Source organism: Cottoperca gobio, chromosome 24, assembly GCF_900634415.1.
Source record: "Cottoperca gobio chromosome 24, fCotGob3.1, whole genome shotgun sequence".
In the NCBI taxonomy this organism is placed as follows: Eukaryota; Metazoa; Chordata; class Actinopteri; order Perciformes; family Bovichtidae; genus Cottoperca; species Cottoperca gobio.
Genome location: NC_041378.1, coordinates 7,314,302 through 7,334,692, shown reverse-complemented (window position 1 = coordinate 7,334,692; position 20,391 = coordinate 7,314,302). Strand labels below are relative to the sequence as shown.

General features: G+C 43.2%; 1 protein-coding gene across 1 annotated transcript in view; it reads right to left on the bottom strand.

The window, feature by feature from the left end:
* The window catches only part of foxo3b (forkhead box O3b), a 38,743-nt gene extending 20,247 nt beyond the window's left edge, over positions 1-18,496 (bottom strand). Inside the window, exons 1-2 of the mRNA XM_029425521.1 lie at positions 18,202-18,496; positions 17,132-17,861 (exon numbers count right to left, since the gene is read on the bottom strand). Coding sequence (XP_029281381.1) covers positions 17,132-17,689 — 558 coding nt within the window. The 5' untranslated portion in view covers positions 17,690-17,861; positions 18,202-18,496. The remainder of the gene's footprint in view (positions 1-17,131; positions 17,862-18,201) is intronic.
* Between the last annotated feature and the right edge of the window lie 1,895 nt (positions 18,497-20,391).

The following is a 20,391-nucleotide window of genomic DNA, read 5'->3' as shown; positions in this document are numbered from 1 at the left end:
AGTCGCCTACATCCACCATAAGAAGTTCAAAGCCAGGGCAGAGTGAGAAGAAGACAAGAGAGACGAGATTTAAAAAAGGAAATTGAGAAAGCCAGACGGGCAGGAATGTACTTCACCTCATGTGGGCAGGGCTACATCTAAAATGACGGGTTCCTAATAAAATAAAATGCAGGCTGATGTACATGGGCAAGATGGGTAGATGGAGAGACAGACAGACATTAAAAGGGAGGGCTGCAGAGAACACAAACTGCTGCGGGGTGCTTTTAATGTGAAGTATGCAGCCAGACATGGCTGCAGAGAGAATAGTAAAGCGAAGTGTACAAGACTTTATTTTGTCTGCTTTTCACAGTCTGCTTGTCTGAGTTAGACTACTACGGGCAACGCCTAGGGACCACCACTTACGGGGGGTGCTCGAGTATGCGCGTGTTTCTGTGTCTGTGTGGGAGCACTTAGGGGTAGAGTAAGCACTGTAGAAGAATTTGGGTTAGCGTGAATTATTCACTGTTGTAGGTGAGCACTGCAGCGCCGAGCAAGCTTCTCCTCGGGCGGCGCAGACTTGCTTTAAAAGCAGGAACAGGACGCGTGGGGTAGTTGTGGCAGGATTTCTGTGTACATTAACGGGTTTACATTGTCTGCAATCCAGCAGATTAGATAACCAAACGATCCACGATCTAAGTTATTTTGTGGTCAACAAGTCTGCGAGTACGCCCTGTGATCAGCGTCTGGGTGAGGAGCCAGCAATGGTAGATAATCAAGCTAGCGTCCCAATCTGTTCATTCTACCCTTTATTCATGATACTCTATCCTCCCTTTCACACTCTTACTCACCTCTTCTCACATTCAAACAGAGAGAATATAAATATCCTGTGCTGCTATATTCGCCAGGAGTTGTCTGTTTGGATAGTGTGCGTGTGTGTGTGTGTGTGTGTGTGTTTGACTGACTAACACACTGTACTATTGCACTGTTCAGTGCAACAGGGCACCGCATGTTAAATCATTCCCCCACCTACGCTCCTCTGCCCTCTTCCTTCTCCTCCCCCTCGCCTCTTCAACTTCCCTTCCTCTTTTAACCTCGTTGCTTTATTCCCCCTTTCCTCTCTTGCCTCAACTCTCTCTGGGTTTGAAAGTTGGAACGTGGCCAATTAACACAACAGCCGGTTGAGGTGGTGGAGGAGGGGAACAGAGAGAGAGAGAGAGAGAAGGCTCACATCGCTACACACTGACCTACATACACTTCCACCCAGCTGATTGAATCTTACGTTGAGGCCTGCGGCCAATCACGAGTGGGGGTGGAGTGCCAGCCAACCAATGGCATCGGACGCTCTCCGCGGAGCTCTTGCACTGTCTCCATACAGTTTTCAGTAATCATACAGGGGCAGAGAGAATGAGAGAGACAGAGAGAGAAAGGGTGAGCTTGACAGATGAGAGTCACAGAAAACGAGCGAAAGAAAGAGACAGAAGGGAGCGAGGCAGAGAGACAAAAAATAGAAAGGCAAAGCGTGGAGGCAAAATGTAGCTCAGACAGACAAAAATAAACGGTTGTTCCTTCCTTGTTTGCTCCCAGCCTCAGTGTCTTATGGCGCTTTAACTGCAGACAGATAAAGGCTAATACTGGCTAATGTTAAAGAGTGGATTAGTGCCCCATATTTGTCCTTGCTCCTTTCCCAGCCCAAGGCTAGCCTTTTCTGAGCCTGAGAAGTCTGTGCTTCACCTCCTCGCTCTCCAAAACAGTCCCTTATCATCATTAAGAGCCACTCAAAAATACCAGAAGTGGCAGAATTTATTGCTGCCGTTTCCAAAACACCACATGACTCAAGGTTTTGCTGATAATCATGTTTTTACTTGAGCTTGAACTTGGTTTCATGACCCCCTGACTTGTATGACAGACGTTTTGAGGCTTTTGTGGTTTTCATTCAGCATTGACTTGCTGTACGGTCCATTTTTAGCAGTTATCCACCTCTTTATTACTCATACAGCAGCTGCTAAATCTTAGAATCCCATGATAAAGATGGGAGCTGTTATTGCATTAGATTTCTTCTTAGTATCTGTACTTGTTATTCTTGTAAATGTACGAAGAAATCACACATGTAGGTGGACTTTGTGCCAAATAATAATAAGATTTACTGTACATGTCAAACTGAAACACTAGCTCATCCAAACACAGCCTGAAGACAGAGATACAGAGATACACACACACACACACACACACACACACACACACACACACACACACACACACACACACACACACACACACACACACACACACACACACACACACACACACACACACACACACACACCTTTGACAACATGATGACACCACAGAGAGGATGAGGGCATCCCTGGCACTAAGCGAAATGGAAAGTTCAACCTGCAGCCAGCTAACTGCAGGCTCTAAGAGAAAGCCTTACATAAGCATTTAAGTCCAACAGAGATAATGCATTTCTGTTCTATTCTTTTCTGTTCTATGTGCCATCATTTTGCTGTGGTGGCAACAAACGGGAATGAAAGTAAAGTAGTCTCAAAAGCGAGACAATAAAAAAAAAGCCAAGAAAGGCAAACTGAAGGAAAAAGAGGGGGCAGCGTGAGGCACACTAACCCATATTTAAAGAGATGGAGGCTTATACAGCTCCCGCAACAGAGTCAACACTCTGGAAATGATGGATTATGAGAAGTAGAGGGAAGACAAAAAGCTATAATATGGTGCCCAGGCACAAGATTGCATTTGAATCATTGGGTGTGCAGAGACACATTTACACACGCATGCTCTAAGTAAAACCACAATTTCATTTTCTGATATCAGTAGTTACTGTGTGGTCCTCGGCCATAACTATTTTATCACTCAATTGACTGACTGTACACATTTTGGTACAGAAGATAGCAGTTGGCAGTGTACTGTGACTGAAGGTCTTCAGCATCATCCGATTCTCTTTATACCACAAAAACTGTATTATCGTAAAAATTACTGCCAACATTGTTTTTAACTCGCGCCAATCGGCCGCTCGCACAATTTGAGTCCCTGATTACATATATTCACATTCAAAAACACTCTCTCACACTGCTTTATATTACAGAACACACACACACACACACACACACACACACACCACACACACACACACACACACACACACACACTACATTAATCAGACTAAAAGCCTTTCAACCACCCAGTGATGTCACTGCACAGCGATAATCCATCCCAGAGGATACAGTGGTCAGCGCTGGTCTGGCTCACACTGTTGGTCCATAGATGTCACCCCCCTGCACCTCCCTCTTTTTCAGTGGACAGCTGAGCCTATCAGGGGTGATGGGTCTTCATGAATAATGCACACATTGACTCAAGTGCTCATATGAAAATGGATTCCTGACCAATATCGACCCGTCTACTTGAAAGAAAAAAGAAAAGAAAAAACGAGCAGCACTCAACCCGCTAAGGTCTCTCCAGGGTGAGGTGTCCGGGATAATTAGCTGTATTGTGAAAGTGAGAGGGTTGAAGGGCTGGTGTGAGCCTCCAGTCTGAACGCTGCACCATTACAGAGCGCTCTCACGCTGATACAAGGGGGTGGGACCATACTGGGGCATGTTACACTGTTCGTGTCTCACTTCTCTCTATGTGGCAGGCTTTTCACCCTGTCCTCGCGTGTCGCCATTTGGAACAGCTATAAACACTTGGTCGGACAACACTTCATAGGAACTAGTTAAAGTCAAGCATACCCAGGCCCTAACAGATGATGCTAAGAATGTATTGGGAGGGGGGGGGGGGGGGATATTGCACCCTGTATATCAAGATTGGCAGCTGCTGACAATGCACTCAAATAAATCGGCCGACCAACATCAGCTTTTGCAGATATTTCTATTTCTACTTCTGTTTAAGTTAATTATTTCCTACTTTATCCATAATGCATTTGGACAATCAAAAGAAGAATGTGTCTGAGCTTGTCTCTTTCCGCTGCAGGTGTAGAGAACGCTGTATTATTGATAGTGATAAAGCAAAAAATAATTGAGAGAAGGTGACCTTTGCTCAAAAAGACAAGATGTCTTCTGGGTACAAACGCATTCGGTTCCACTGAGCGGTCTACAATGATGTCCTTCTGTATGATTGTTAAACATACAACAACAAAATTACAAAGCACTGAGGTTCCAAAAAACTAACCACTAAAAGTCTCTCTCAGAGATCTTTTTAAATCTGTGTGGACATTTCTTAGGGAAGATTTCTTTTATCCCTTTAATTATCCTCGGTTACAGTCGCCTGTAGTGTGCAGAGTCTTTTACATAGTCAGTAACAGTGTAACAGAGTGGGACTGCACATACTGTCTGCTTGCTTGACTCTCCAGCCGGATCACATGAGCTCAAACACTGAACACTGTATGACCCATCCCCCACCACCAATATGCTGAGGGAATGACCTAAGAAATGGAGGGACATAGAGGAAGAAGAGGAGAAGGCGGGAGGCCCACTTTTCTTTTTTTTCTCAACTCTGTTGCTTTAAGTCCTCACACACCACGGTGACCTGAAGGCTTCCTCGAGAAAGGAAAGCAGGAGAGAAAGTTGGCAGTGCAGGGAAAGTGAGGATCTCTCTGAAGGAAAATGTACAACAACAGCTGGGGCCAGGGCTTTCCCCTGCATTAGCCCAGCCCCCTCTGTGTATATTACTATTACACAAGCATCTGCCTATATATTCATAATGAACACAACGCCTTCTCTACATCAGGGCTCCTCCATATTCAAATGTCTGGAGCAAAACTTGCACTAGAGGATATCTCCCTGGCTGGGTGCTTGAGTGTGTATTGCTCCAGTTTTATGTGTGTATTACATATGTATACTTTTGGATGTTTGTGTGTCTATGTGTGTATTTGGCTTTCTCTCCTAGCCGTGGAGAGATTTTGAGACCCTCCAGGTCTTAAGGTCATTGTCTCTGGGTATCGGTTACTCTCCTCAGCAGCATAGAAGGACTAAGTGATTGATGGACAGATGGCTCGCTGGTTCGTTGGGATGAAGGTCGCCGTGGGAACAGAGGGATGAGCTACAAGTTGAGAGGAATCACACATGCATGCACCCATAATGCCCACAAACACACCACCACACAAGGTGAAGACGAAGGAAGGGCTGAGGGAGAGTGTGTTAAGCAGAGAGGAAGGCTCTGTGTCTGGGTAGAGCAGTGCCCAATGTGCCTTGGGGCTTTGGACCGATTTCATGCCCCCATAAGCAACACACACACACACACACACACACACACACACACACACACACACACACACACACACACACACACACACACACACACACACACACACACACACACACACACACACACACACACACACACACACACACACACGAGCATTCTCTCTGCCCAGCTACCCGCATCAGATTTATAAAAAAAAAAAAAGAAGCATGGCACGTGGTGAGTGTCGGAGATGGATAGAAGAACAAAGATAAGCAAAGAGAGAAATCTGCTACAATATGGATTCACTAATGGTGAGTGCTCCAACTATTCATACAGCATTTACCTTTCAATGTTTTTGGCTAAAGAGTGCATATTCAGCTCTCCGTGTCAACATGAAAAGTCTTCAGTAATTATTTCCGAGAAAGTAGGTAATGCCTTTTCAACCTTTGTACAGAAAAGCGTGCATGAGTTATCATAACACTATGCAACATTTGCAAATGAAAAATCCCACTTTCGTATCCAAGAAGCTGTTGGTCACACTGGGGGTTCAGTTGAGTGAAGGCAAGTTAATTTGTGCAGCGTAAAATCACAAACATATGTTTTCGTGGGCAAATATAAAGTACAAACGTCAGAATACTTATGGTTCTGTTTATACTGCATGTACAAAGACATTTTGGAAAAATGCACGTCAATGAACCCTCACGACTGCAGATTGTATAATTTAGGTGATGAAAGTAATGGTTCCTGGCTTAACCAACGAACATAAAGACAGAAACCGTTGTATAGTTCAGTGCCATGCTTCAAGATAGTTCCCCAATAGCTGTTGAGTTTTTCAATTCGTTACAGATATGCCCAGCTGGTTCAAGGATTTGACCTGGTAGACCTTGGTCATATATCCTCAGTGTACTATCTATGTTTTAGACCTGGACATCAAATGCAACACTCTCATGTTGAATTTCCACAGAGCAGAATATGTGGGAGAAGGTGGAAGAGGTGTGTTGCTTTCAGTTCACCGGCTGCTCTAAGTCCAACTGGGACTTTAGGGTTGTGGGTGAGAGGTCCGTCAGAAACCTTTCTCTCTGGGTAACTGGGCCAACATTCAAACCTTTCCCTTTTGTCAGTTGAAGGTAGATACGTCCCTGCCCACGACCCTCCACAGTCTCAACCTCAGATTCATTTGAAAGATTATTCTGCCAGCTCATCAGCTCTCAACTTCTTTTTCCCAATAAGACAAACTTATCCAAAAGATATTTGACTAAAAGTCAGTTTGTGCACTGTCAGCAAACACATTGGGGCATGCCTATTAGATCGACCCGTATCTGCTGCTGCTGTGCTCTGCAGGCATATCTGCTGACCCTCATCAACCCCCCACTCTCTCTTATAAAACCCAGGTGTGCAAACACAACGGTTTATCTAGGCATTATAAACCATAACAGATAAGACGAGAGGAGGGGAAAATGAAAAGGAAGGAGGCCCAGCTCCTCAGATCCACACTGACCTCCTAATCTGGGTTGTTCCTTGAGTCTAGTTATTTCAGCCGCACATATACAAGGTCATTTATTGCCTCATCCTCTCATAAATTAAGAACCAAATCATTAAAAGAAGTGCCTGCCATGTGTTATCTACTTTGTAATCAGAAGGTCACAAGCAGGAATACTGATCAGCTAGTTCTCAACAAAGGCTACATCCATGTTAGCGGTTCTGTAAGGCTTTCCTTAAATGCTATTGCTAGTTATTATAAATGATTCTGTGGGGAACATGAATGTGTGTGCTAACTTTCGGGGCGATCCATCCAATAGCTGTTGAGACGTTTCTCTCAAAACCACAATGTCAAAGTCAGATTATTATCAAAATCATTAGCATTCATCGTCTGGGCACTACGGACGTCTGTGGGAAAGATTGTAGAAATCTATCAAGTAGATGTTGAGATATTTTAAGAGATATGTGAAAAGTATAAGGTATGAAAAGTGTATTGCATGGCGGAGCCAAAAGCTGAGAGATGAGTGGATGCGATCAGATCTAGTTTTTAAACTCGCAGCACCGCAGAGCAGATGGTTTCCAGCATTTAAAGAGAGACTTGAGAAAGAAATATTGTCTAGTTGAAATTCTATCCCTCGCATGTTTTCTCTGAACCTCTCTTGCAGTTATAGCCTCTCATGCGAACAGTGACACTTTCACATTTGATACATGTGGAAAACATAAATTACACCAGACAAACAAAAAGGTATTTTTTTGCATACGTCAACAGAAATACACACATTTAGACAAACGCTCTTTGATGTAACTACAGCTGCTGTCGGCAGCCTCGTCTTTCTGTTTCGTTGTTCAGCGGCTAAAGCAGGCTCAACAATGCCTTGCCTTCATCCCACAGTCACCCGCCTCCACACACACATATAATCTCAGAAGTCCAGGGCCATAGTTGTGACTTCATGAAGAGTGGGATTAGTGCTAAGAGGCTGCCGTGTGTGGGACCTTGAGAACACAATGGACTGCAAACCGCCAGCTACATGCAAACATCTGAGTAGGCCTTGAAAGGCTAACACACACACAAAGAGAGTATTTTGTGCAGACAAATCGCCAAAGGGAAATTATGGGAACTATTATCAGATGCTCAGAAAGAACTGAAAACATAATTCCCTTGTTTTAATGATGCATGGAGGATGTGAAACATTTGAGCGCAGCGTGTGTACAGCAACACATCTCAAGCTGTGTAATTTATATCAGAAACTGACACGCTTTGCATGTGTGACTCTGACCTATAGGATTTCACAGAGACAAGAGAATCCTGTGTGTCCAGATAGAAAGCCTGTGGGTTGAACAGGTGGCTGGCAGGCTGGCTGCTTGATGGCACTCTGAATCTTTGCTTATCAAATCTGGGAGTGCCGTCTCTGTGCTTGGAAAGCTTCCACCCGTAACTCTGGAGCCTAAAGAGTATGTAAAACTGCAAACTGGCTACACGAAATGTGAGAACACAACACTGAAACTGAAATGATTTAAGACGACCTGGATTATTTACACAATATTATCCTATGTGTACTTTAACATGATATCAATATTTCATTTTTTAAATATCACGGCTATCAATGTCGGTATTTAGAGGCTTTCCTTTATCCATCAAAAGCAAAACTCGCTTATGATTCGAATCTGGGTTACTGAAAGACTTCACATCTCTTTCACCCTATTTGTTACCGCTCTTCTTCTTCTGCCTCCCTCCTCTGACACAGAAAGCTTTATTGTAGTCAATTAAATGTTAATCAGGAACAGTAGCTCAGCCCGTCCTTTGCAGACTCAGTGATGCCAGATAGGTGGAGTGGTGTAATTGAAAGAGACAGGCTCAGAAGACAACAAATTAAAGTTTAAAAGCCAAGAGTCGCATTGGTGAGCCAAATTCAGAGTTGATCTCTTCAAATCAGCCGCGCGCTGATGACTGTTGACAGAGTTCGGATAATGACGGAGGACAGAGAGGGAGATGCTCAGATCTTCATCTACACCCTCCCAAAAATACACAAAAACACCTTCATTTAATACCTCCTGCCTAAAAAGATAGATACACACTATTAATGATTTATGAAAACTTTGCTGAACAACACACACAGAGGGTGTGTGTATGGAATGATGGTGTGTGGTGATGAGAGACTCGATTACAGAGGAGGAGGTGGCCGAGAGGCAAGGGGCCCACTTCAGCAATGTGGTTATCGGAGAAACTGAGAAGCAAGGCCAGAATGGGAGGTATGCCCGACTGTATGTGTGCTTAAGTGTGTGTGTGTGTGTGTGTGTGTGTGTGTGTGTGTGTGTGTGTGTGTGTGTGTGTGTGTGTGTGTGTAAGCAAAGGGGGAGGAGAGACGCTTTCAGTGGGTCACTCTGTTATCAGCTGTCACCCACACTGCCAGTCGTCCTCCCACCTGCTTGACAAGTTATCAATTACTATGGAGACAAACTAGTAATAACCCTGTCCATACAAGTATGCATGCCTCAATGCATGTAGTTGTATGAACACGCACACGCACACGCACACGCACACGCACACTTCTAGACTCCTAAAGACTCTCCTTTTCTGCCCAGTGAGACTTCCTGTGCTCCACTGCTCATTTACTTTATGATATAAACAATATGTATCAATATAATATTTCCATCATTGTATTCAAGCTCGCTGTTTTGTTTGCGGTAACAGTACATCAGTGGGTGGGATGACAACAGGTGGAGGACATTCGTTTAGAATGTTATCAGCCCATTAAATGGCCGTTATTAGTTGTTATCACTACCATTATAATGCTTCAGACGGGGCAAACTGCATCTACCTGCACGTAACTTAAGCAACGTATGCAAGTTAAAGAAATTGTGTACGTTACTTAAGGTAACATATGTATGCAAGTTAAAATAAGTAGTTGACTTTTGGTTTTGTTTGACCCATCCATACACGGACTTTATACCTTTATACTATGTAACTGACTTCCTTGAGATGAAGAAAAAGGTCAAATGTAGCTGACACAGTTAATGAGGTGACGAGAATGTGTGCTCTCGTCCTTGTCCAACCAGATAGACAAATATCAGGTTACAAGTTTACTTAAAAAGGAACATATTGACATTTTGGAAAACACACTTAATTGCTTTCTTGCAGAGAGAAGAGCAAATTGACACCAGTCTCACGTCTTTATGGTAAATATGTAGCTGGAGCCAGCAGACGGTTAGCTTAGCTTAGCATAAAGACAGGAAACAGCTTTGGGACAGCTTGTTGTTTTTACACTTTGGCTTTAGTACAGATTAAACAAATTACATTAAACAGTAACTTTAGAGGTGCTGGTAGGTGGATTCTGTTATCTTCCAGGCTGAATACTAAGCTAAGCTAACCGGCTTCTGCAACATATTTACGGTAGACATGTAAGATGTTGTATGAATCTTCTTATCTAATTCCTGACAGGAAAGCCAATAAGCATGTTTTCCAAAATGTCAAACAATTATTTTAAGATCTACACATTTACTGTATAAGAAAGTCCCTAGAGCTCAGGGCTGCTTGAGCACTGATGGTGCAACTCTTCAGTCCCTTTACTGTTAAACCTGCTTGTAAATCTTAAAATAACTTACATACAGTAGTGCTGAGCCATGAATGTAATGCTAAGCAAATTCACTTTAAATATCACTGTAAGCATGTGTGGTTGTTAATAAACATTGGTCCTTTGTTATACCTCAGACAAAAATATGCTGAGTGTAAAAGTGTAAGTTATGTTTTTTTGCCTATGAGTACTTTTGTTTTGCATATGTGTATTTGCAGGGAAATCTCATTTAGACAGAGCAGACAGGGCGACGTGTATTGTAATTGCAGGTTTCCTAGAGGTTTTATTTATTTTTCCTGTGGCAGACAGACACACAGCACGATTTTCCAGTCGGACTGGTATTTCTGTATTCTCTCTGACATCACTAAAGCTTTACCGCTCCTTGTAATTTATTGATCCTGCTATAGAAAATTGATCTTGACCTTTCTCCCGACAGGTCAAAGGTCAGGGTCAACTACAGAACAGCATGCATGGAGCTGGAAGAATTAGTCCCTGGTGCTCCAGTAGTTAAAGACTAGTCTCTAACCACAAACCACCATAGTCCTCTGCTCTACTAAACCAAGCTGTTTACCAAAATTGTAAAAAGAGATCTCTACTTCTGGTATATCCCCTTTTTGTTTCGTGTTTCTGGGGAATTGCAATGCACAATTAATTTCTTGCCTACCTACCAGTATTTCCATTCACCAGCTCTTGATGAAGCTGTGTGCTTTGCAGCGGTTATCTAGCTCGAACACTAGTTTCATGCACCAACAGTTGGAAAAGATTAGTGTAATCTGATGTTGTATAAACTACTGAGCAATTGTTTTGCAGTATGTGGGTGCTTTGATAGCAGTATCTGAAATGTTGGTGATTCAACAGGCTCTGGAAAGATACTGAACCATGATAGTTCTGCTCTAGTTTTGTACTGTAATGACCAAGTTTAAGTTAATCTTCTGGGAAAATTTCCATCTATGATTTGTTATCAGGTAGGCTGCGGAAAATAACAGCATCAGCATAACCAGTCAGTCTCACTATCACTAATAAACTGAATATTACAAAATGTGGTATCTTTCCTGTAGGATTTTTTTGCTTAGGATGTGAACTGAAACACAGTGAATAATAAAGCAGCTAATAGCCAATGCCTCCCTACTGCTGCCTTCAAATACACAAACACACCCAGCAGCCGCTTAGCTTAGCTTAGCTTAGCATAAACACTGGAAACAGAGGGAAACAGCTAGCTTGACTCTGTCCAAACATAACAAAATTGACAGGTTGTGGTTTTACGAGGGCACGTACCTCTGAACAGTCCTGTTTTCCCCTGTGTCCTGTCTGCTAAGTTAAGCTAAGCTAAGTGTCTTCTGGCTGTAGCATCATCTTAACTGCACATAGGCTACATGAGAGGTATCAAGCTTTCGGCAAAAAAGCAAAGAAGAATATTTCTCAAATGTACTAACTATTCCTTTAAGTTACTGTATGTCCTTTAAGAACATACACATGAATCCAGCCCATACCTTTAGCATGTAATCCTTGTGGGAGACACAATTATTTGTATTTTAGATGCTATCAAGGGCATGTGCATGCAGCTGGTTTCTCTCTTCTTCTTTTTTTACTCTGCGTGTGTCTGCTCAACACACTCAGACACACACAAAACACACAATATATAAATCCTTTGAAGCGTCTGCTCTTAACTACCATCATCATGCAAAGTCATTTCTAAAATCTGCCTCAAACTCTGCGACTTCTGGAAACAGCTCAGCTCTGCTGGGCCACATTGGGGTTTTAAGACTATTCATTTCTTTTACAATCTGCACATTTTCACAGCGACAACAACAACAACCACATGGCCATAATATCTCAAGTGTCTCAAAAACTGCTGCAGTGTTACCATGATGGCCACAAAAAGACAAGAAATAATCAAGGGAGTATGGAGTGTAACAAGAGCAGAGTCCCAAGATTTATCTCCATTCATTAGAGCCCACAACAGAATTTAAGAATTGCGCTTCAGAGGAGCAGCAGCAAGCTACAGAGGGATGGCTTGTTTTTGCTCACCACAGTGTTTTACATGCAGACAAATGAGGGAGTTGGCAGGAAAATAATGAGGGATGGTGTGTGAAAGAGAGAAAGAGAGAGAGAGAAAAAAAGAGGAGTTAGAGCAATAAAAGAGAGACAGAAACTGTGAAAGCGGGTTAGCCTTTAGCCAAGAACAGGCTCTTAAAAATTAATACAGTGATCTGAATTCATCCCGTGCGCATTGAATAATTGAGAAGTGTCTTTGAGGAGAACAGATCGTGCGGAGTGTGACATGGTTGAGATGGTGAGGACGCAGAAAATGCTGGGAGAAGCAACGAGAGACAAAGAAATCAGGTTCTTTCTTACACAAACACACAAGACTTCAAAACAGAATAGGCAACTACTTGCCTGCTAGTTTGTAAGTCCACACAAACAGATGGACAGACAGAAAGGGAGTGAAAAACAGAGGGTTATAAAGACCAAAAAAAGAGAGAGGAGCATAGCTGCTGACATACACTGTATGTCAAAAGTATGTTTTCTTCATCGTTATTGTGCAAATTCAGAAACAGAGGTTTTGGCAAGCAGATGTTTTTTTACATTTGGACAAAGCCAGGCTAGCTGTGTCCCACTGTTTCCAGTCTTCCAGTCCAGTGCTAAGCTAAGCTAACTGGCTGCTGGTGGGAGCTTCATAGTAGGAGGAGAGGGGTATTGATCTAACGCTTACTAATGTTGTTGTGGCTTAATGGCAGAAAATCTATGCAGCCGGGTTTTCAAAATCTTGTGGAAAGCCTTCAAAGAACAGTGGAAGCTGTTATAGTAATAATGAAATGCTCAACAAACAAACATGTGGGTGTATTGCTCAGGTGTCTGCACCCTTTTGGCAACATGAGGTACTTTTCAGATGTAAAATCTTGATGCAAACTCCTCAGGCATCTAACGAAAATATGTGTTCATTGATTGGAAATGGAACTAGAACAGAGCCTGGGGGTTTCCCTCCACACAGAGGTTGACTGCTCAGGGTGAAACTATTCATTGGAGGGGTTTCTGGAGCTGGTGTGTTCCCATAACCCATCGCCCCTTTAGCCTCACACACCCACGAACCCCTCCATTGGGAATCACAGCCAGAGGGCAGTTGTAATACACCAATTTAGAGCAAAGCTTGTTAATTTACTCCCTCAGCCCCCTCTCCCTCCTTCTACTGTCTTCACTCCCCCCCGACCTCCTTCACTCCCCTTTTTATTGCCTTTTTGCTTCAGTTCCTTCAGCTTGGCAAAGTGCCAGCTCCATCTGAGGGGCCTCCTGATTGTGTTTTGAGTACCTGAGTGCACAGACACACAGAAATCCACACAAATAGCCCCTTTTCCCCATCCTAACTTTGTATTTTCTGTATTATAACAATTTCCTTCTCATGTAAACCTCAGATAATGCTTACAAGTTTAAATTCCGGTCACTAGCCATGACACCGGGATCTTATCACACATAAAGCCCACCCTACTCTGCATTGATACTCTACAAAAAAAAATGTCTTCTCTTTTGTCAACTCTCTGAAGGGAACAATAATTAAAAAATGTTTTAAAAGATTTCCCCCCGAAGAATCAACACTTTCAGCGTTCTAGGCCATTAAAATGATAATCAACATGGCCGGCGGGCTTATGGGGGCCTGTTTTCCAAACGCCTCCAGACAAAGTCAGATGGGAGAATGTGCGTAGAGTCTGTGTGTGTGTGTGTGTGTATCTGTGTGTGTGATGGTTGTGCCATGGATGAACCTCTGCTTTTTGGTCTCTTTGTAGAGTGACAGATCAAATGAGAAAAGGTGTGTTTAACACTTGTGGTCATGACTCACTGGATTGTGGGTTGAGCTGCACATGAAGTACCTGCAAATAGCCATCAATTAAACCAGGACATAATGACTAATGTACAAGTTAAACAACAACCTCATGTTGACAATCTCACCTAGATTAAAGTAATGTCATGAATGAATTCTAATTCAGTTAAACTAATTTCAGACCCCTGTATAAATTAAGACCTGCGGCAGAGACTCGCGGTCATGAATCCTGGTGATAAGCCTGAACATGACCGGGCGAATGCACGTTATATGTCTGAACATGTCTGTCTGTGAGGGAATGTATAACAGGTTTAGACACTCTAACGGTCAACTTTATCTGAGGTAGAAAGAACTGTATGTACTGTGAATGTAAGTTATTGTGGCCATTAATACCTCATAACCCTAAATGAGAATGTCAGACGTGTGTGTGTGTGTGTGGAGTGTCATAACCAGGTCTTGGCCTGTGATGGGCAGCTGCTGGGAACAGGGAGCCTTTTACAGCAGGGTTAAGTAACACTAGAGCACAAGAAACACACACACACACACACACACACACACACACACACACACACACACACACACACCTTTTCGATTATGCAAAGACACACAGGCGTGTTTACAGGTGCTATTTTAAGATGCTGCCATTACTCCCCCGCCATACCAAAGCTTCTCTCAGCACACATTTCAGCAGCTCCGGACCAGACCTGTCCCAACTCCTGCTGGATAACACAGGTTGTGTTGGGACGTGTGTGGAGCTAAAAAAAGGATGACCACACACACTTAAGCAGATCTTAACAGCCCGCAAGAATGACTTTGATTTGATTTTGTTCATCATGACTGATATAATTCAGAATGTATCATAACTATGGCTTGGCATCATTTGACATTTCAACAAAATGCCGTAATAAAAAGTCTTAGTTTGGCAATTTTTTTAATTTAATCTGGAATTATCTGATCAAATAATAAATTAACGTGATTCAGAGCCGACATCGGATGCCAGTTGACAGTTGACAGCACTTACGTTCAACACCCAGTCCTAAAAAAGATTTTAGGGAGGGAAGTCAAGTCTGAATCATGGTTTACATAGTGTATGCTGAGTTCTTCATTGTGTAAGAACAAGTAAATGAACAAACATTGTGTTACTATTTAAAGCTTGTGCAGTGGCTTCTCCAGGTCAAAGGCAATCTAAGGTGATAAAAGATTTCCTTGTGTTCCGCTTGGATGTCTTAGCCTACTTTTGCCAGAGCTAATGGTTAACTGACAAAGATATGAAACAGGATGACGTAAGTGGGAACCTGGCAGAGAAACCCAGGGGGATTACTAGGATTTGCTCAGCAAATCTATTTTACAAAGGTGCCCTGGCTGCATGAAACTGTAGGTGTTCAAACCCGGCTCTGTGTGGAGGTGAAACCCAAGTGTCTCTGAGAGTGAAATAGAGAGCAAAGGGGCTCAGAAAAAGTGCCTGTACAGAGGTAGTCCTCTAAACACCTCGTTTGCAAGCTGTCTTTAGTTTCATGTTTAAAAAAGAAATGTTTTAACTGCAGCTTGTTACATGCTCAGGCCTTCATGCTGAGGAACCAGCTTGTCAGTTTGGAGCTGCAGACATTCAGCATCCTAAATTAGTAAATGTGCTTTATAAACTGCACTCATTTGTGATACTATGTGTTGCCTCAACTCGGTTTGAAGAAGTCTGTAATGAAAAGAGTCTCTTGTAAGAAAACTAAAAAAGGAATGGGCTGTGAACTGCAGCCGAGATTTATTGACAGACCATGCGTAACACTAAACCACCGACAGCCTGGCCCTCATACCCGAAATTCCAGGAGTAAGAGCCCTGCATGGTGACGGTGAACCCGGCCTTGACTTGGTGGTGGCTACACACACACACACACAACCTCCCTCGTTGCTCGTCGCTGAAGCATATCACATAGCAAAACTTGAGAAGCCCTGACAAAATATGGCCTATAGGCTCCACACCCCATGGGACGGGTCCTTCAGCCTCTGATGGGTGTTAATCTCTGCTCTCTGACCTTCTGCACCTCCCTCCTTCTCCGACTCTTTTTGCGGGTCCAATATGTCTAATGGGTGACCAGATAGCTGCCTTTAAAAACAAAACAAAAAGCTTTACCCTTAACAGCTCATTGCAACCCAGTAGTTATGTAATTCCCCCATGGCAGGATCAGCAACCTTGGTAGTTGCCTACCTGACCCAAGAGATAGATCCCTGCCAAGGTTTACATAACAAATGGCAAACAGGGCAATACAGTAGCATGATGGAAATATAGCCTCTAAATATAAAAGACAAAAACATAATGTAGCTATAATCTCACTATTCAAAACACAAAAAGACTACTGTGAGTGCACCTCGTGGAATGTTTTACAGTGGGGGGGTTATGCCTTTAGCAGAGGTCTTCACACTTGTCCACACAGCATTATGGTTAAATCTTTTTGTTTACATTCAGCTCCTTGTCCTGTTTTGGATGAGCTGTCTTATGTAATGCATTATTATTGTCTTAAAGGGGGCTGCTTCACTCAAAATAGGCTACTGTATTTCCAGACAAACCAGTTACAACGTTTCTGTTTGCTCTAATTCCAGCCATGTGACTGTGACTGTGGCCTTAGGAAAACTATGCACATAACTCATCAGATGCGGCGTATAAAAAAAAGACAAAGGACATGCATTTTTGATGCGATTTCAGTCAAAACCCCACTACCTTATTTGTCTATTAAATGTCTGGGAATAAGTGCAGGATGTCACGTTTTGGTCAATTTATGAGATAATTATGTGTAGGTCACCAAACCCCACGCTGCTTAAAAAGATTAATGATCTTAAATGCCTCCCTGATGTGATTTTTTTCTCATTTGCTCTACGTTTTCAGACTGATCTGTAATTTCCATTAGAATGATAATGAGAGGTTTAATGAGCGCCAGACTTTCTAAATACACGCTCGTAAAAACGCGACTCCACTGGTATAAATGTGCGCGTGTGAATGTGTCTGTGTGCGTGTACCTCAGTAGGTTTACTGGCCGCATGCTTTTTGTTTTTGTTTTGATGGAGGAAGGAGGGGGGCTGGGTGGGTGAGTGGGACGACTCTTACCTTCCATCCTGCAGAGCTGTTGCTGTCGCCTTTGTCTTTGAAGTAGGGGATGGATCTCACCATCCAGTCATAAATTTGAGACAGAGTCAGTCTCTTGTCCGGCGCGCTCTCAATGGCTTTGGTTATCAGGTCGGCGTAGGAGAGGTTCCCCCAGGCGTTACGGCGAGATGATGCTTTCCTCGGGGTCTGCTGGGCAGCCAAGCTGCTGGCGGTTAGTGCGCCAGAGGTGGCCGTCGGGGAGTGAGAGGAGAGCGGGGAGCCTCCGCTCTCGTGGCCGGGGGAGGAGAGAGCTCCATCGGCCACGGGGCTGTTGCTGCTCTGGTCCTCTGTAGCCAAGCCAGAGTCATTGACACCGATGGACGTAGTGGTGGCATTATCATCATCGTCATCCTCTTCCTCAGGTATAATATCTGTGTCATTACTCTCTGGTTTCACCGCGTTCGAGTCTGGTCGTGGTAGCGGCCAGGTGCAAGATCTGGGCCGCTTCTGGGGCTCGAAGTCCGGGTCGATGATCACGTCCAAGTCCGGGAGTGTGTCGGGGAGCAGAGCCTCAGCCATGATCTCCCACTCCAGTCCCAATCTAGCCCCCGCTGCCAGGTAATAAAGTTACAAGACAAGAAATAAGGAGCTGTCAAAGTCGCGTCCCATGAATGCGCGCTCCCGTTCTTTGTTGCTATTCCACACCAATGAAGTCCCAACAGGGGGCCACGAGCGACTTAGTTATTAGCGCCTGTTGAGGACATACAGACAGAGAAAAAAAAGCCAACACATTCGGTTAGAGCCATAATAAAACACAGCCTAACAGATACAATACAGCGGCTAATTGTGTAGGTTTAATCTATTTCTGTCAATTAAGCTACTGTAAACGAGTTGTAAAAAATAACAAGACATATTTAAATGATCGCCTCTCTGAGCTTGTCTTCATTATAAAACACTACTTGCTCCACACAAAATCCCGTCCTGGTGCACGGCTCTGAATCCTCCCACTGGAGATAAATGGCTGAGGAGAAAGTGCTCAAACCTCATCTCTCTGGGAAATAAATCCGCTCTCAACACTTTAAATGAAATACCTTGCACGGCCAGTCACTTGCGCTCTGTGCTACCAAAAAAAAAACCCCGAAGAGACTAGATCCCGGATTGTCCACGGCCACTTCCAGATGCCATCTTGACTCTTTTCCTCTTTCGCTCCTCAAGTGCGTTCTGCAATAAAGAGACAGATAGGATGGATGCGGGGCAAGTCAGTGTCGATGTGGAATAAGATTGCCACCTCACTCTGGGTTACTACTGTATCTCGATTTGCTCTCCATACAGCGCTGCACACATACGCTCACTTACACACATACACACACTTACGTACATACACAGACACGCGCATGCAAGTCGATCAAGGGCCAGCCCCCTGGATCCTAAGCTTGGGATCGCCTTTTAAAGAGACACTACAGTCCAACAGAACGGAGGTGTCTATGTGCAGGTCGAGGCTGGGACACGTCCTGACATGTTAGTGACTTGCACAGAGATATAGAGACACAACAGAAGGACAAAGGAACAACCAATAAAGTCAAGTAACGAATTCGTAGAATAATTTTTACTGTCACAGCCACATTAGATGGGTGTTTGCATGTCTAACTTTAGCTTGCAGGACATATCTTGGTATAACTGGCACTACAGGTGTGCTACAGGTTTCTACATTCATTTTTATTTAAAGAATGTGCCTATTAATTTGTTTAGTTAAAATGTATCGATAAATAATCCGAAAAACAATATAACAATGTGCATTACAGTTTCCCAGAGCTCAAATTGACATATTCAAATTGCTTGTTTAAAATATGTATAGTTTAATATCATAGAAGACAATGAAAACTAGCAAAAACTCACATTTTAGAGGCAACAGCAAGTGAGTTTTGGACATTTTTGTTTAAAATGACTCAAATGTTTAACTGATTATCAAAATAGTGGCAATCAATTAACCGACTAATTGTTTCTAGATTAATCAATGGCGTCACCTCAGTAGTTTAAGCCCCTATAGAAATATTATATAGTCATTCAATAAGAGATGAAACATAATATCAACAGAAACTTATATTACAAATATTACAATACAGTATTTGGTATCATAATACCACGTGACCTTTGTTGTCTTTGTATGAAATGTTTGTACTTTGTATTGTATTTGTATTTTGCATGTTGCTATGTACAAAAATAAGCTTATATTATATGACATTATTATATGTCATTGATGCTTCACGATAAAAAAACATTTGAAACATCATGTCACGTGCTCTGATTTTAGCTTCACCTTCAAATGTTTGTTTCACATCACTCTTCGTTGTAATGGATGGTTGTGCCTTTAATCAGCGGACCTCAGATTGTCAATCACGTCAGCCACGATGCTCAGGCCACGCCCCCTTTCTGGCGCCCGTTCCACCTCGTTCAGGATGACGTCACCCCGTTTATTAGCCAGAGATAAGGGGAGAAATCCTTGATGGCTCTCCATCCTGTAAGTGATGCTCTGGTCTGGACCTCCCTCCTCCTCCTCCTCTTGCACCTTCTCCTCCACCTCCTCCTTCGGATCAAAACAGCCTCGTCCACGTCTTCTTTGTTCCAAGGCAGGGTGCCTGCCTTGGAAGGTGCGCGTCCAGCTGCGCGTGCTCGCAGTTTCTGTGCAGGAATGCGCGTTCACAGCTGACCATAACAAGATATCACTTCAATAATACTGCATGGATTTATTGTGTGTGTATATGGTACTTAGGTGGATTTTTTATTTTTTATTTGACATCACAATCATATTTTATTATTATAGGACATCATATTGTGTTTGGCAAGAATTCCATGTCTTTTATTGCATTCCCTGCTGAAACACAACTCTAAATATGTATATTACCCTTATATCTGTCTTTTTTGGCGGGATCTTCATCGCAGTATTCAGTCACCGAGCTGACACACATGCCCTCTAAAAGGGTTGGACATTATTGTTAAACCGTGTTTAATGAACAGATTTTGTACGGTACACACGCTCATTTGACAGCAGCAGTCTGGAGTCTGTACTGTACTGGATTGCAGGCAGACAGTCGGTACACGTACCACATATTGTGTGATGTTTTTTTGTTCCTTCACATCAAAGAGAATACCTGATGCAGCAGTTTGGCTCCCGCAGAGAACTATAGAGTTAACTGCTCACTGGATGTACAGAGAGAGGTTAGGGTGTCTAAGTGAGTGAGTGTGAGTGTGTGTGTGTGTGTGTGTGTGTGTGTGTGTGTGTG